This window comes from Ammodytes marinus (genome assembly GCF_949987685.1).
Source record: "Ammodytes marinus genome assembly, chromosome: 23".
In the NCBI taxonomy this organism is placed as follows: domain Eukaryota; kingdom Metazoa; phylum Chordata; class Actinopteri; order Uranoscopiformes; family Ammodytidae; genus Ammodytes; species Ammodytes marinus.
In genome coordinates, this window is record NC_137227.1 from 14,574,943 (window position 1) to 14,593,842 (window position 18,900).

General features: G+C 38.6%; 1 protein-coding gene across 4 annotated transcripts in view; it reads left to right on the forward strand.

Moving 5' to 3' along the window:
• Positions 1 to 17,389, forward strand: part of adisspb (adipose secreted signaling protein b) — a 38,614-nt gene extending 21,225 nt beyond the window's left edge. For all 4 annotated transcript variants that reach the window (XM_080052513.1, XM_080052510.1, XM_080052512.1 and 1 more), the window contains exons 4-6: positions 9,331 to 9,469; positions 12,131 to 12,256; positions 15,000 to 17,389. In XM_080052513.1, coding sequence (XP_079908639.1) covers positions 9,331 to 9,469; positions 12,131 to 12,256; positions 15,000 to 15,100 — 366 coding nt within the window. In that variant the 3' untranslated portion in view covers positions 15,101 to 17,389. The remainder of the gene's footprint in view (positions 1 to 9,330; positions 9,470 to 12,130; positions 12,257 to 14,999) is intronic.
• Positions 17,390 to 18,900: the final 1,511 nt, after the last annotated feature.

Below are 18,900 nucleotides of genomic sequence, written 5' to 3' on the forward strand. Positions count from 1 at the left end.
TTCTACGAGCCTTAATAGGTTTTTATCTACAAAAAAACCTCTCGGAGAAGATTAAAGTATTTTCTCATCACCGTTAAGCTCCTCTGTTGGCGATAAAGGCCCAGACCAATGATATCAGACTCCTCATCGGTTCTCTGCTGTCAGCTCTTTAACCCTGGAGGTGTTCCACTCAGGAGCCTAGCAACAGCAGCAGACGATGACATTGGCTCCAAAACTTTAAAAAAACGATAATAAAAAACTTAATCCTGTGACTTAAATTTGACAATCAGCGACCATTATCTTATTTCATTTGTCCGGATTCAGTTAAAATTGAAGCTGTTGATGATCATGGCGCTAATGAAGGGTTTTAAACATCACATTAGATAAACCTAGCTCGTATTTACCTAGCTGAGTTGTTTTTAAAGTCTTTCCATGTACTATTACAAATTCTTCTATTACGGCCTATTTTCAGAGGTGAAATTATACAGAGAAACACAAGGGTTGGTTGACATTGGTGGTTTTGATGTAAATGTCCCAGCAACTGTTACATGAATTTTGATAAAATATTAATTTCCTCCTCAGAATGAATTGGAATAACTTTTGTGTGAATCTCTGACTTTTTGAATTAGGCTTTATTAGCAAAGGTTAGCATACGAATACACTAAACTAAGATGTTAACCACGGTAAACATTTTGCCTGTTTACCGTACTTTCCGCACTATAAGCCGCACTGGACTATAAGCCGCAGGTGTTATAATGTTTAATTACCTTATGTAAGAATTCGTGCACAGAGGGGATTGTCGGGAAAGAGATGGCTGCTTGAGGAAGCTCCCATTTATTAACATTTCAACAAACAAGTTGCATATTTGCATAACGTATTCAAGTGTTACCATTTAGTGCAATAGCTACTAGGGATGGACACGAGTGTTTTCACTACTCGTGTGATCGCTTGCATTCCTCGAGGATCAATCGATTCCTCGTTAAACTTTTTTAAATTTTTAGAACGCAGCGCATCTGTCTGCAGAATAACGGTGCATCGCAATAAAGCCAATAACCTGCGCTTAATGCTTCTTGTCAAACAGTCACAGTTACCATATGATTGTAAGGATTTATTTTCCACAAGTTTAAAACACATTTTCCTAACTGAAAGTAATTAAATAAGCGGGCCACAATTTAAACCAATCGAGTAGGTCTGCGGTGGAGAGAGAAAAAAGAGAGAGAAAAAAAGCATGGGCTGTAGTTGGCTAACAATCAAAATAGACACCATTTAAAATAAGAAGGGCAGCAAATACAATAAAATTATTGTCCTACAATTTAAACACATAGATAGGCTAAATAACTCACCAAAGCAGTAGAAGTAGTAGTTGTATATCCAACCGCGTAATGCTCACTCCGTGTCCGTGACTAATTACCACGACTAATTCCTCGTTAACGGAACGTTACACCGGTCGGCTTTTGAATCTCAATCCTATATTCCATAATAAAGGCTTCTTAACTGTTGTTTGCTCGAATGTGCCCGAAGTCAGCCTGGCTTCTTTACGTGACTTTCCAAGTTTTCCAGCACCGCATTCAGCTCCGCGGTGCTGTGGAGACCACACACTGGCTGCGCTGCACGGAGGTGGCAGTTATTTGCGGTTGCTGTTTGACACAACGCTTAGTTTATTTAACTTGGATCAAAATATTTAATTTTGTTAACTTTATTTTATCCGTTTTGTGCCGTTTTGTACACGTATATAACATTTTAAAATAGGGGTGGCCCGCCGGCCGGCCTAAAGGCTACAAACACTAAAAAAAAAAAAACTATTTTCCTCATCCACCAATCGAGATCATTTGAAACATGGAGTACTCGATTACTAACGCCCATCCCTAGTAGCTACAGAACATATACTGTGCTGTGTAATAACAGGGTCGAAAAACGGGGAAAAAGTCGCGGCTTATAGTCCGAAAAGTACGGTAAATATTACAATGTTAGCAATTAGCTCAAGCATGGCTAGCCCTCACAGAGCCATTAGACTTTTGGTTTGTGTGTTAGATGTTGGACAATGACACTAAACAGTTTAACAATAAGAACATTGTCCACAGAGGAATAATAACTCCCTAATCTGGTAGCAGTTCAAAAGCAATGGTGTGTGTGTGTGTGTGTGTGTGTGTGTGTGTGTGTGTGTGTGTGTGTGTGTGTGTGTGTGTGTGTGTGTGTGTGTGTGTGTGTGTGTGTGTGTGTGTGTGTGTGTGTGTGTGTGTGTGTGTGTGTGTGTGTGTGTGTGTGTGTGTGTGTGTGTGTGTGTGTGTGTGTGCTTAACTCAAAGCTTTTTAGGCGTGCTTGCGAGTGGGCACAGACTACTGTCAGCCCGTCGTCATGTCTCATTGTGGAGCTAGTGAGGGGGGGTTGTTGCTATGGAAATGACCAGGGGCGGTTGACGATCCTCGCAGACAGACCAAAGATGAGGTGGGAGTGAGTGTGGGATGGAAGCGGCATGCATACTATATAGCTGTGTGAATGCCAGTTTTGATAAATGTCATTTGAATTTCACAAACTCTGTATTTCCATGCGGCAGGCGGGCTAGCCTTTCAAACCATACATTATCCTTGTTCTTTTTTTTCTGGTTTTCATGGTGAAGCAGGATATGGAAATAAGCAGCTGTCTGTGCTAAAGAGAACATCTGGAAAAGTATTGCTGCAGAGGCCACTAATTTTTTTAATTCAAATTGTTTGTTTATATCTGACATAGGAAAACCGAAAAAGTTTTCAGAACTTTGTCACAGTAACTATAAGCCTATTACTTTGAGTAACAAGATTAAGGGTTCATGACTGCAACAGTGCGTGGTTGTTTACAGAAAACTTTGCAGTAAAATAGGAGAAGGAAAGGAAGGAAGGAAGAGGCTATACTTGTTGTTTTTCTTAGTTTTTTAAGCAGCTCTAAGCAATATCTCTATATTAAAAACAGATCAAGTAACTTTATTTCATTAGATAGGTGGATCTCTGACTGACAAGCCCATCGAAAGTTATCACCTGACTCAGTAGTAGTTACCCCCAGTGTTTGAGCATCCTTCGTCTCTTGGTTTTGAATTTTGTGCACGCAACTTAAAGCAGCTACGAGTAACATTTAAATATCTTTTAAACAGCCTCATGTTTCCTCTGATAATCATAAATTACCTTTAACAGCAAAGAAAGACGTTTTATATAGTTTTTATTACTGCGTTTGCTCTGGTCGCGCACCCAGTCTGATTTTCGGTTTGCGCGTGCAGCCTCTATGGTCACATATTGGTCGCAGATTTCAGTGTGGCACAGCAACGCGATTTGAGAAGCCTATCCCTCCAGGTGAGGGAAGGGGAGCGGGAGCCTTGTTTGAGACAGTTATTTGTCGTCATAATGACTGATAACGGGGCTGAACCATCAAAGAAAAAAAAGAAAATGCAATGAAGAAAAGCTAAAATACACACTTTCACGGGAGCGAACTAGACTGCAGTGTTTATTCCTAAATTAATGAGTGGTAGCCTACTAAAACAAAGTTTACTTTGCCTCGGCATTATCAGATGACCATTATTCATCTGAAATAGTCATTATTTACAACAACAAAACACATTACCTCATCGTGATCCATACTAACTGCCGTCTCTCGTTCATTCACTTTCTGTGAAGACACGGAATCTTTCAGCTCTGTGAGAGTAGTTAGGTGACACTGCATCAACTCATTGCAATCAGGTGTGTGTAGCACTGACTGGCATTAGTTGATGCTGTGTCACTAACCACTCTCACGGAGCCGAAAAGAGTCCGGTGCCCTCACACTTTCAAAACACGAACATGCACTATATTGCTTCCTGATCATTTGAATCTTGCACGCCCGGCACAAGCTATAAAACAGCTTCACGACAGCTGGCGTCGTAAAAATACTAACGCTTTTGTTCAAAGGGGCCGCCAACGGACAATGTTACTCGTAGTGGCTTTAACTAGTTTGGTTAAGTCTCATATATCATATACTTGCACAATAGGCAGTTTTCAGAGAAACGAGATCTGGTAAACCTGTGTGTTGCCTGCCAAGCACCAAACTGGTGAATATAATGGAGCATTAACAAGTTTAAGAGCCAAATATATTTTCCTCAGCGAGTGGAGACCAAAACAGAGTTAAAGGGACAACATGTTGGACTACACCTCCCACCCCTCTCTTCCATCCATCAGATAGTTGCATCACTGATATGAGCAGCACCTTCAGTGGTAAACTGATACGCCTGTGGTGTGTGAGGGAAAGATACAGCAGATCAGACTGTACAATCAGCACTGTTGACAAACAACTGATGAACAGTCACTTCGCTTTTTTTACTGTTTTAGTTATTTATAACTGTTAACTTGCATTTCTTACAGTTAACTATTAAGTGCCAGTCTATGTAAACAATAGAAAGCTAATAGACTATTATATTTAGCATCTCTACCGATGCTTTTGTTATTTGCACTTTCCTCTTTTACTGCTGTATCACTGAAAATGTCCCCACTCTGGGACTAATAAAGGTTTATCTTATCTTAAATAAATGCTAAAGTTACTCCGCTTTTCTAGATTTGAAATAGATTTGTAAGTTCCCTAAAACAACTTTATCAAGGGTAGGAATGGGGCAGATCCAGTATTGGTATCGGGTCCGATATGGCCGAAATCTGCGTATCGGATATCGGACTGACAGCTCCGATATATAAAATATATATAGGGGAAGGTGGGGTGATTTGTGCAACTTTTTACTCAAAGTGATTTTAAAGTGAGGCCTTGACAGTTATGTCTCCAACTCAAATATGTACATATATTTCAGGATGTTGTGCATCCCTGGCAATAAAAACTTTGGATCTGGAATAAACTGTTTAAGAAATATAGCTTTCGGAAAAAAAGTTGTCTTGACGCACAAATCACCCCACTATGTGGGGTGATTTGTGCGTCATTGTGTCACAATGACAAAGTCACCATCATCATCTTTCTGGCCATCTGAACTCTCATCAGTGGTGTCGTTAAGTGGAATTGAGATATCACTCTCTTCTGAGCTACTGTAGACAATCACTTTCTTTTGGTGACCAGCGTATACAGCCATGCCACTGGCACGACTCTCAGAAATGTACTTTGCACTAGTTGCTCCGTGCTTGTGGAACCAACTGCCACCTGACAAATGTGATTCCCCGTACATTTCTGCCTTTAAATCAAGGCTCAAAACCCATATGTACACCCTGGTGTTTCCTCCCCATTAACTATCTTACCTCTGCACTACTATCTGTGTTTATGTGGATGTATGGGCTTTACGTCTTTTATTTTGGTTATTGTTATTGTACCTTCATTGTTTACCTACTGAATGCACTATGTACAGCACTTTGGACAGTGCAAACTGTCATAAATGTGCTTTTATAAATACATTTTACTTACTTACTTACTTATAACTCACCCAGGCCCTTGCGCACAAATCACCCCATCCCCAGAATTTTGGATAATAGGCATGATGCAGCAATTTAGGGTTGACATTGTGCTAACTATATAGACTCAAAGTGTAGCATACCAAAGCACTAAAACATGTGTCAAATGTTTTCAAACGTGTCTATAATTGTTCAGACACAATAATCAAAAAACCTTGATCATGGAAATTTTACTTTGAAAGGCAAAACACAGTTTTTTGAGCTTAAATGTGCTTATATCTTATTCCTTGTGTCTCCCTTCTTTACAGGATGAGTCAAATGGATGGCTCTTCTTAAATATGTGGTCACATTTCCAATTTCTTCCACGGTTTTCTAGAAACAAGGGGTTTTGCAACTTCCAAAATGCACAATTCACCCCACCTTCCCCTATATATATATATATATATATTTTTTTTTTACTATGAAAGAGCGAACGAGCCGTGCGAGCATGCGCCGACGTTCGGTGGAGGGAGAGAGGACACCACGTTCTAATTTGACATACAGTACATATCAGTTTGTTAGCCAGTGAGCTAACCAAGCCCCAACCTCAGCGATTTTTACCAGCATCCAATAAGGAAGTGACCACAACTGTAGTAACCCGGAAGTGCCACTGGGGGGTGGTACCAAGAACGAGCAGTTTTTCTTTGACTCACTTGTTAGACAGGCCGTTTTCAAAGTCTTATTAAACCTATTTACAGCCTGGTCCACAAAACCATTTTAGTATGTATGTTTAGGTCATATCTCCATGACAACACTGAGGGGGGTGAATTTTTTTGGACCATGCTAGTTTTTATTTTATCAGAGGTTAAAATGTATTGGCGCGATCTCTTGAGTGACAGCTCTCCGCCCGTTGTCCTTCCCTTTGCCTCGGAGGTATACCTCAGCTATCTCCCTCCCCCCGATGTGAGGCGGAGTAAAAATCTCACAAAATGGCGACGCGCACAAACCAGGATTTTTGGATGCCGTGTGAATAACTGAGGTCAGCCCGGATGCTACATCCATATTATTTACCATCTATGGAGCTAACCAAAGCTAATCCAAGTCAAGGAAGTGGAGAGGCTTCTGCACTGACACATTCTACTATGTAAAATACAGCCAGAGAGAGGAAGACTGTTTTTTTTGTATGACTCTATATTCTGCCTTTAAGATAAACCTATATGCATTTGTGTATATTTCTTGCTCTTTTAAATTAGAATTGCTTAAGCCTTCCTAGCCTAATACATAACATCACCACCAACAAAAAAATGTATAACAATTATGATATCGTATCGGACAGTATCGGTATCGGCCGATATCCAAAACCCAGATATCAGAATCGGATCGGAACTAAAAATAGTGCATCGGTGCATCCCTAATCAAGGGACTATACTGTGTTGTGTTAACAGACTGAAACATTTACACACCACAATAAATGTGTGTGAAGTTTAGTTTTCACGTTATGCTTACCCTGCTCATTGCTTTGATTCAAGTCCGATAGACTGCTCAACCTGCATGCCAGCACTCTAGATAAATTAAAATAACTATACTGAGTGAGCGTATTGAGTCACACCATAAATAATTTTATATTCTAGCATTGCCAAAAGCTGTAAACAATATTTTTAAATAGCACACAAATAAACCTTATTCACTGCCTGTGGAAGAAGATTGTTAGTTCTTTCTTTGAGGATCTCCAGTTTTTTGTGAGTAAAACAGCTTTTATGTTCATAGATACTGACTGAATTATCTCAAAGAACTGGGCATGCAAGTTCATAAAATATGTGGTATTCGCCTTCGATTTCACTTAAGAATTGCACCATTGTTTTATATGAACGTGGGTCGTTTGTGTCTTGGGCTGTGTCCAACTCCTATTGTTTCACACTTTATAGTACGTCTTTACAAGTGACATGTTATTATCCTCCCTAAGTAGTGCATGCTGTACATACCACTAGAAATGTTTTTGACCTCCATCATTCTACAACCTCTCCTTTTTGTCCAAACCTGCGGCATAAAATTCGAACTAAATCCATTTTTCAGACCCAGTTCAGTCTGTAGGCAATGGTTGGTACCATACTCATAGAATAAGATGATTGTGCTCCTTCACGGTTCCCTCTCTCACTGCATGCTGTTTGCAGTCTCTGCTTTAACCAGGGGTCGTGTTGGGTTGTAGCCGCCGTTTGCTGCTTTAGCTGCCAGGGCTTTAGGCGTATCTCTCCTTGCCTGCACTTCCCTGCGGACCTCTATCTCTCTCTCTCTCCATCTCCATCTCTCTCTCTCTCCATCTCTCTCTGTCTCTCTCCATCTCGCTCTGTCTCTCTCTCTTTGTACCCGTCTCGTCTCTTCAGTGAGGCTCTCTCTTCACTCAGGGAATATTCCCTCATGAATTTTTCTCTTTGCTTTATATCAGGTCGCTTCCTCCGCATCACTCCCCTCTCTCTACCACCGTATACCCCCTTATTCAAACCTCCTACATAGAGCTTTCAAAATGTTAATCAAACAGTCTTATTTTTTGTCTGTTGACCGTAAATGACCTGCAACAGTAAACTAGACCATTAGCCATAAAAACGCTATTTTTATAGAGTTTTTATTTATGCATTTGCAAGGGTCGAATGTTCCCAGGGAACGATTTACGGCACACGGACTGGAACAGCCTATGATTCATGAATGGTACTTAATCAAAGTTTAATCTGCATCACCTTCATCAAGTACCAAATTTAAAAATGTAATAGTCACATATAAATACATTACCTCATCACATCACATCTGCTGTCTCTCTTCATGGACGTATTAACTTGCTTCCTACACAAATGCACACGTCGCCGGCACACGCTCGGGCGCTGGTGTTGTTAAAAATAATTAACGCTTTTATCTGCTAAAATAAACAGAAAGTAAAATGTAAATGTATGAATTAAAAATGTGGAAATTTTTATATAGCAGCGACAGGAGACAAAACGGAGTGGCACATGTGAGCGTTCTGTTTCATGAGTTATGCATGCAACAATAAAAATGTCCATCACGCTCTTTTGATATCTTCAAATTTACTGTTTTGTCAGAGCAACAGTCCCAGACCTAAAGCTATCGGGTTATAATGATATAATGCAGAGTATAGCATACAATTATTAAACTGGAGAAGCTAAAATCGTTGAATCTTCAGCTTTCATTGCTTTAATCATAACTGTAACTCTGTCAAGGCTAAAAATGGGCAAAGGTCAGTGATACTCAACTTATTGTTTGATGTCACACAGAACATTTTTTTTAAATTAAAATTTTAAATTTTATTAAAAAACTAAAGTATTGCTATCTTTTAAAGAAACCTTCCTTTGTTGACCTTCACATTTAGGCGCTCAAACCTTCCAAGGCTCCGAACTGAGCTGGAAGGTGTAACAAAGGAACAGATTAGGCTTGAATTACTGCCAAATCTATTCAAATGGGCTTAATATTGATGGAAGATTTTGGAGTTGACTGAAATCCAGAAGCTGATTCAGTTTTATTTCCCATCAGGCTAAAATGTGCTAATCTGGCAGAGTTGAGAGGTATTAAGATCGCCGGAGCAATACTAATGATTTCAATTATTAGAGGACTGCCTCAAGGAAAACCCAGGCCAAAACTGTAGTGCTTATGAGAATGACTTATCGTTACTCGTAAAAATAAATTGAGCTGTAATGGATTTATAATTTGCAATGTTAGCCCAAGACAAAGCCGTCAAAATCCCTCTCTACATGATTCTCTTCTTTGCCAACCATTCTCTCCCCATGTGACGGTCAGATTAGTCCAAAGTTTGTGGGAGAAAAAGACAGCCATTGTTTTTCGTTTTCGTCACTTTTGACTCTTTGCCTAACAACTCTACTAGCATGTATGCTAATTGCAGTTAAACAATGCATTTGGTTCATCTAATGGTATTGTGATGTCCATGTCAAACACAATCTATCTAACTGAATATATCTCTGCCATGTTGTAGGTTGGCTTCCTAAAGACGCAGCACCGGTATGAAATAGTGTTCACCTTACCGGACGTCCCGGCTCTGGGGAAGGATGTGTGTCCCGCACCGGTCCCCAGTCCACACCTCCGGATCACTGATATCACCCCGGCAACAGAGGGTAAGACCATAAGAGGCATATTTGTATTATGTACATCAGAAACACTTGGGTTTGTCTGCATAGTTGTTGAAGACAAGAAATACTGATATTATACCATAGAAAATGGGGCAGTAAAGGATTCTGCATTGGCCCGGGAATCGAACCCAGAAGATTATGCAAATAATACTGAAATAATCCCTTTTTTTGCAGTTTTAATGATAATACATAGATAATACATAGTTTTAATTTATTAGAAGTACTAGTGTGTGTGTGTTGCACATGAAGGAAATGGAAGGGGAGAAGAAAAACGAAAAGGGAGCTTGCATTGGCCGGGAATCGAACCCGGGCCTCCCGCGTGGCAGGCGAGAATTCTACCACTGAACCACCAATGCTTAGCTGTCCTGAATCACTACGCTCTCCGGTTTTCCTCGTGGTCCAGGAATGCATTGTTGAGGTTTAAAGAGTAAAAAAAAAAGATTTATGATTTTCTCTCTTTTTATTTTATTTTATTTAAATTTAAGTTCACACATTGTTACAAAATGCAAATGTCCACAGAGTTTTCCCCTGAACACAATATAGGGGTGGATTTTGCATTTGCCTTGAATCCGGGAATCTTGGCCCTCATGTATTCTTTAGCTAAAACTCCCTAAACCGTTTCCCATTCATTCCCTAAAGTAGTACTAAACCACTACGGATGTAATATACTTTTGGCCACAAACTGGATTGGGGGCGCTGATTCCCCCGCTATCTTCCTTAACTTTTACCATTCATGGTCTATGGTAGTTGTTTTGGGGGAGCTCAGCTCTACTCTCTCAATTTATATTTTTTATTGTGTGACTCTGTGTTCGTTGAATATCCAGCTGTCATTGTTGTGAAGATTATTTAATAAACAACAAATTTGATCCATTAATGTCTATGTGTCATTTTAATAAGTGAATAATGTTTACGGATCATTAAATGCATTGGTTTGTAAAAAAGTAGCTGTATTTTAAACATGTTTCACTGAAAATGAAAGGTTTGTAATATTATAGGTTAATAGCCTTGATGTAATGCTGCAATTAAAGGTGCAGTGTGTAATATGACATCATCAAGAAAGTTCTAGAAAGTTCTAGAATGCAACGCTCCCTGGGTAACCCCAACCCTTTAGAATAATAACAGAAGCTACAGTGGCCTTCAAGGACAAGGCAAGGCAAGGCAAGGCAATTTTATTTATAGAGCACATTTCAGGCACAGGGTCACTCAAGGTGCTTCACAGGGTTAAAATCAAATAAAGAATACAAATACAAAAAAAAAAAAAATGAACAAATTTAAAACATGGATAAAAATACAACATTTAAATAAAAGAATTAAAACATTTTACCAAAAAAAAAAAAAAAAAAATTACAGGTTAAAAGGGAAACAAGAACGTTTTGAGACCCGATTTAAAAGAGCTGAGAGTCTCAGCGGACCTCAGACTCTCTGGCAGTCCGTTCCAGACATTGGGCGCATAAACGCTGAATGCCGCCTCTCCCTGTTTAGTCCTAGCTCTGGGGACTTTTAAAAGACCTGTCCCAGACGACCTAAGGGCTCTGGGCGGCTCATAACGTATCAGCAGATCAGTAATGTATTTTGGCCCTAAACCATTTAAGGCTTTGTAGACCATCATCGATATTTTAAAATCAATTCTTTGAGTGACAGGAAGCCAGTGTAAAGACCTAAGAACTGGGGTAATGTGATCTACTTTTTTGGTCCTAGTGAGGACTCGAGCAGCAGCGTTCTGAATTAGCTGAAGCTGTCTGATTGATTTTTTAGGAAGGCCTTCAAAGACACTATTACAGTAGTCAAGTCTACTAAAAATAAATGCATGGACAAGTTTTTCTAAGTCCTGCTGAGATATTAGCCCTTTAATTCTCGATATATTTTTAAGGTGGTAGTAGGCTGACTTAGTAATTGATTTAATGTGTTTTTTGAAATTCAAGTCGGAATCTATCACTACTCCAAGATTTCTAGCTTGGTGTGTGCTTTCTAACATAACAGATTTAAGCTGTGCGCTGACTTTTGATTGTTCATCCCTGGCACCAAAGACAATTACTTCAGTTTTGTCGCTGTTTAATTGAAGAAAGTTTTGGCACATCCAGTCATTGATTTGTTCAATGCATTTACTTAGTGCTTGAATCATCTTGTAATTGACAAGAACAATTCTACATTTTAAAAGATGCACCTGATGACATTCCAGCTATGATACTTTCAAGATGGCGGCACTAGGCCTTGGTCCAAAATATGCAGAAATATGGACATATGAGACCCTTTCTAAGGGAAAAAAAAATAATTCAAAACATTTTTTTCAGCTATTGTGCACTAAATTAAATGTACTTATGGATATTATAATTACTTTCTACAAAATCTGCTAGGAAATAAAACCCAAAATTCTACACACTGCAGGTTTAAATGTCAAGTGTAGTTTGGGTTTAGTATTTTTTGTCCACTCACTGAATTTGAGTTATTTATTCTAAGGTCCTAAATTATATATTTTGTCCGAACTGGGATTCGAACCTGGTCTAGATATTTAATCTTAATTACTACTACTATAGACGACTTGCTGTCTTTTTGCAAGCAAGAGTTTTACCACTGAATATAATCACCCTTTTCTCTCCTTTCCTTTCCTTTCTCTCTCTCTCTCCCTACCTCTCTCCCTCTCTCCAGGCGGACTGAAGGTGACCTGTGAGTACATGGCCCAGCAGGAGGGCGTCCTGTGTGAGGAGGTGCTTCTGCTGAGCGAGACCAACGAGGACGTGTGTGTGAAAGTCAAAGTCCACGCCAGAGTCATGGGTGAGGTCACTCTCCACACACTGTACTGTAGGTCACTCTGACAACACACTCGTTTGTTTGACAGTAGAGGAACTGAAAGTTAATATCCACCTGGTTTTTATATGTATGTTCAGGTTACATATTAAAAACCTGACTGGAAATGCCACAGTTTGAAAAGAAAAGTGGAAATATTGCAAAACAAAATCTTTACTCTTGGTTGAGGTTGAGAACTTGGTGTATTGATATCAGCAACTCCCTGGACTGATGATCCTTTATCTCTCAGACTGTTTATCTTTTCCTCAGAGAACCTATTAGAAAAACATTATTTGTTTGGAATATACCTACAGAGGTTACGCTGATTAGTTTATCTAGAATGTCTACTTGTAAAACCTACTAAGTGATCAGGAGAAATCCCAAAGACGCTTTCTGTGAAACCACAAAATCTATAATATATACAACTGACCATCCAAAATCCTAATGAGAAGTTGGAACGAGAAAATGGTTGTCACATTTTCTTGAAAAAATTATTGAACAATGTATTGCCAAATGGAAATAGCTGCCTATATATATTCTGTGAACTGACTAATCATGTGTGACTAAAATCAGCATTTTGAATCCCATCTAGTTTACTGACTCCTAACCCAGTCTCTTATTTATTTCACTTTTGGTTTTAAATTGGAAGTTGACAGATAAAAAGAAGGTTGATCTGTCATTAGTTTTACTGTGTGCTGCTGCTGCCCCCTGCTGGTGACTCTGCGCTCTGCATCAGCGTCACTTTAACCTGAAAACCTTAAAACATTTTAAAACAGGAATCCAAATGTGGTTTACATCTGGTTTTTACAATAGAACTACATGTTAAAAGTGTGTTTTTAAAATCTTAAGAATATATACTGAGTGGACAATTTCTTTAATACACCATGGGGAGTATCAAATCCTTAGAGTAGAGTTCATGAAATTAAAATAACAAAACGGCTCTCTTACACTGTATCAAAATTGTTCTGGACTCTCCGTGGCAACAAAGAGCCTGTACTGAATCTCCTTTCTCCAATTTAATCAGTGAGGCGGAGTTAGACACTGTAATTCATGTCAACAGATGTACAATGAGGTAAAGGCGCCATATGTGCCCTTGCATCAAATGTGTAAATTAGTACAGCTAGTGTGTGTTTATCTGTTTCTATGTCGCATTAGTGTGTTTGAGGATTGAGTGGAGATGTTTTGGTTGGGGTCTATTTTTACTCTCAAAGCGCGGCATGAACATCTGTCCAGATGTCTGTGTGTAACTGAGGCCTGGATGAGATCAAAGGATTAAGCTCTTCCTCTGCTGTTAGTCTTAGCTTTACTGCTGCTTTTAGATCAGTCACATATTAAGTGAAATGCAATATGGCAGTGCGTTCAAGTCCTTCATCAAGGCAGGAATGGAAATGTATGTGTTTTGCCGGTTCCAGACCTGGGAAATTGTAAAAGGAGATTAAATTTGACACATCAAAGATTAAAGATAAAATCGAAAAATAATGCCTAAATAAATTGTTATAGATGTAATTATAAGAAATGCTTTTAATTCATCAGAATGACTCATGCGACATGACAGGGGGATGAGAAACAAAAAGGGAGCTTGCATTGGCCGGGAATCGAACCCGGGCCTCCCGCGTGGCAGGCGAGAATTCTACCACTGAACCACCAATGCTTAGCTGTCCTGAACCCCTACGCTCTCCGGTTTTCCTTGTGGTCCAGGAATGCATTGTTGAGGTTTAAAGAGTAAAAAAAAAAAAAAACATTTGATTATCTCTCTTTTTGTTTTTATTTTATTAAAATGTAGGTTCATACACTGTTACAAAATGCAAATGTCCACAGAGTTTTCCCCTGAACACAATATAGGGGTGGATTTTGCATTTGCCTTGAATCCGGGAATCTTGGCACTCATGTATTCTTAAAATAAAACTCCCTAAACCGTTTCCCATTCATTCCCTATGGTAGTGCTAAACCACTACGGATGTAATATATTTTTGGCCACAGGCTGGATTGGGGGCGCTGTTTCCCCTGCTAGCGCCCTTAATTTTTACCATTCATTCTCTATGGTAGTTGTTTTGGGGGAGCTGAGTTCCAAGAGAGTCAATTTAAAACGTGTTTTTTTTTTCTATAATTCTAATTGTTTATATTTAAATATACGTTTACACTTAAATTTCCTTTAAAATTTGGTTAAGAAAACCTCATGTTATGTGTTAAATTCAGTGATTCATGTCATAAATCATTTCCTGCGTGGCCCACATGGGGAGGGTATTGAGCCTTGAGCCGCATGCAAAGCAGACACTTCTCTAAGGAGGGGGGGTTGAGGGGGAAGGGCTGCCGTAAACAGAGCTTTTGAGTCATCTCGCTCTCTCTCTCTCACGTTGTGTGCATGGGTCACATTCTCACAGTTTGGAGCTGATATTTGACTTTAACCTAGGACTAGTTTGGGTTTTCATTCCTCTCTACTTAGCTCTCCTATTTCATTCTCCACACAAATATTTATTTGACTGTTTATCTGAAGAACTGAGCGTAACATTATGAAATCCTCCCGGGATTTGTATTTCTCAATTCAATTCAAAAAAGATTATAGTTATTATATTAAAAAAAGAGAGATTACAGATAATAACATGAACAATCAGAATGACTATTAGGTTCTTCTAATAGAATAATACATTCATTATACATGCATATACACACATTATCACACAGATGATAAGGCATTTGACTGTAAATACTTTCTCTTCTCTCTCTTTTCTAGATCGTCACCACGGCACCCCCATGCTGCTAGAGGGGGTGCGTTGTGTCGGGGTGGAGTTAGAGTACGACTCTGAACAGAGCGACTGGCAGGGATTCGACTAAAGCTTTAGCTTCTGCTCCTCATTCCTCTTGAAGTACACACACACACACACACACACACACACACACACGCACGCACGCACGCACGCACACACACACACACACACACACACACACCCACTTGCCATCCTTACCAAACTGAACACACACAAGCCATTTCCCCAAGTAGAAAAAGTGTACACATATAATACATTACTTGGTGCCACATACTGTTTAGCATTTTGAGCGGCGAATCAGTGTTCTGTTTTGGACTCAGAGGACATATACTCACAAAAACTGACTGCTGCCTCTCCACTACAGCAGCAGCATCTGAACGGACAGTTTGTCAATTTGCTTCGTTTTTCTGCAACTCCCTCTACTCCCCTATCGTTCATCACGGTGTATTCTGTTAACATGTGTCTTCCTTTCTCATCCCCTAAAGGGCAGCAGCGCTCCACTAGTCATTGCAGCCTTTCTTGCCCCATATTCACGGCCTCTTGTGCTCCAGTTTACTCTCTTCCTGATGCGAAACATGTACAAACGGTATCCCACGTGGATTTATAATTGAGGGAGCTGACAAGGGCTATTTTATTGATTAAGTTGCTTGAAACTGACCTATAATAACTAACGAATGGTTAAGAAACTAAGAACGTTTTCATGAGAAAGTTGAACTGATATATTGCTTAGCTTGTAATGTCTCTGTTCAACCACAAGGGGGCAGTGCAGACCACTGTATGTAATACTCCTCCAATCTGAAGGTTTTTTGGACTAACAGTGTGCATACATTAATTTCTACTTTTAAAGGTAAAATCTATCTATATACACTTCAAACATATCTGAGGTTCAATGCAATTCATAAATGTCCAATTTAATTTTCTGTTCTCAACCCTGCCCCGACGGCTACAACCAAAGTTTTTTTTTGTTGCATTATCCTAGGAAATCTCCCAAAATCCGTGAAAATTTAACAAGGTAAAACAGGCTTTCAAGCTATTTGGCATTTTTCAATTGAGTTTTTTTTTTTTTTGTGAATGATCTCCCTACCTGATTATGATTTTTTTTTTATTATTATGAGGAATTGACACCCAAAAAACAGTGAAGGTCTGCGGACCGAATTCGAACCTGCTACCACTTCGACAAGGCCTGAGCGAATAAGGTACCCACTAGGCTACAGAGCGCCCCGGTGCTTGTGTTTTTGATCTTTAAAACATTTTTCTGCTTCCAAACATTTGTTATTTAGCTGCTAATATTTCCACATGGTGTTACGTTTTGCCTCGTTGTGTTTAAGGTTATTAAATACAGTGGACAAAATTAATCGCTTAAATTAGTTAATCAACAGATTTTGTTAGCAGAAAAGCCAAAGATTCTCTGATTCCAGCTTTGAAAATAGTATTTATCCATTCAACATTTAATTCATTATCCTAAGGTTTTGGACTTTTAAAACACAACCTTTTAGTTAGGTCACCTCGGGCTCTGGGAAGATTTCCAATTCCCAAAGACAAGTTTCATTGAATATACCAAACTGTCCATCCACTAATTAATAAAAAGAATCATTAAATATATCAACAATGTAAATAACATTGTAGTGTTTTAATGGATTTTTTCTTTAATAAAAGCCTCCTGTAGCCAGTCCAGAGTCCAGAAGAGTTCGGGAAGGTTTAATTTCCTTTATTTTGAACTTAAGTCTTCAAACACGCATGCGACACAAGTGCCTTTCATTGAACCGTCCTGTTTCTCATTCATTTGTGTATTTCGCCGCTTGCACACTGGACGTTAACGGATGCCTGTTTGTCGTCCTTACAGTGTTAAAGGTGGAGTCCGCGATCTCGGAATCACTGATTCCACCTTTAAATCCTACTTCTCCCACCGTCTTCCCTCAAACAGGTGTATCAGCCCTATAACTCTAGTCACACTATAGGGTGACAGGCGTCAATCATCTCTGCTTCATTGACATTTGCGCTTTTGGAGCAAGTTCTACCATCTGGCTTAAGTGTACTCTCCCTATACGACCCCTCTTTGTGTTTCCACCATTTTTTGTTTGTTTGTTGTGTTCTTGCCACACCCTTATCAATGCATCAGCCTTAAAGGAAACTATTCTGTGTCTAATTTCACAGCCATTTGGTGTAGTACAGACTAAACAGATTTATTCAATGTTTGCTTGCATGTAATATAGGTCAAACTCTGTTTTTTTTCTTCTTAGCGTGAAACTGAAGTGCTCAATACTTTTCTGTTTCAAGAATGTTACAGCATCTGCTCCCTGTGCATGTGGTTTGTAATTTGTCATGTCAACAAACAAATAAAATAAAAAATGTGTGATTATGTCTGAGTTTTGTAACTGTCCTTCACTGGAGGAACACATGGTGGCAGTCTGCACCGCTACACTCATCTCACCTTTGTTACACTAAATATATTGTTTTTCAATAATGCAGACATTTAAAAAAATATTTGGATGAATGGGTTTCCTTTAAAGTATATACATTAACATTTCAGAAAGTCTAATTTAGGATTTATTACAGGATGACGTGTTTGTGTAGTTTTACCTCAAGAATATGAAGTCGTTTTGTGTTTAAAAAGCAAAATCTTAATGTAAATGTTGGAAAAACTGTATTTCACCTGTCATGCATTCTTAACTAGACCAAAAGCCTCAAGAGATGTGAAAATAAAACAGTTTTTAATATTCAACATGTAGTTTTAAGACTATAGCACTTTTGTTTCCTAAAACTACTTTTCAGTCCCTGTACCCGATTGAGATAATATAACAAGTCTATTTTTTTAGCTTGTTACTTTTTATTATTAAATCAGAAATATCACCCAAAATACAAACCTTATTTGAAATCACTTTAACTAAAAAAAATCTTGTTAGCTTACAACAAATATCAGAGATAGAAATCTATTTTTTTGTTTTTACATTTTCTTCTAATTTCTAGATTTTTCCTTTGGTGCTTAATACTTTTAGAGATTGATTCACATAAAAGAAAATAATAAACGTGATACTTAGAGCTTGACCATTTAAGTCCAAGTCTATCAGCCTGTCAAAGTCTTTGTTTCGCTTCAAATATCTGGATGTATTGCATAATTTTCTTTTATCTGTTAATCTAAAATGATTAAGAAATACTTCATGTGAATAATTGCATCAAAGGCTTATAAGATACCTTATATAATATGTACACTTTTAAAAATGTAGTCGCAACTATTGATTTAGAGGAATTCAAAGGGCTTCCAGTAGCCTATGATGTCTAACATCAGAACATACAGAAAATGAATCGCTGAAATCTGTCGATTTTTATTTAAACTGGTACAAAACTATGACCTTACAACAGCCTCATAACTGAACACCGTGCAACGACACACTCAAAGTCCATTTTATTTCCACTAAAACCACAATTCAAAATTGCTCTTTCCATGTGTATAAGCGCAGATATTAAGGAACTTTTAAATATTTCTGAAACGGTCTCATTTTTCCTCTGATAAGGAGTGAGTTGAGATCAATTCGAGATGTCCCGCATTATAAAAATGACCATGAATATTTTGGGCCAAAGAAAGTGCAACAGGAGGTTTTACAGTTCGTGCTGTGCTGCATTTGGCTTGCAAAGACTTGTGTAAAACTTCAGTTACATGACCAACAAATTATAGGCCTATTACAAAAAATGTAAAACAAAAAAACAAGCGTTTTCCATTATACCCAATGAAAATGGCTGTTAATACTGTAAAATGCAAATGAAACATTCAATGCTGCAGTGCGGCTGGCACATATCCTTTATTATTCATCAGTAACTCTAAACTTACGCCTTGTTTAATTTTGAATGAGTTCTAAATTGCCTCCATTA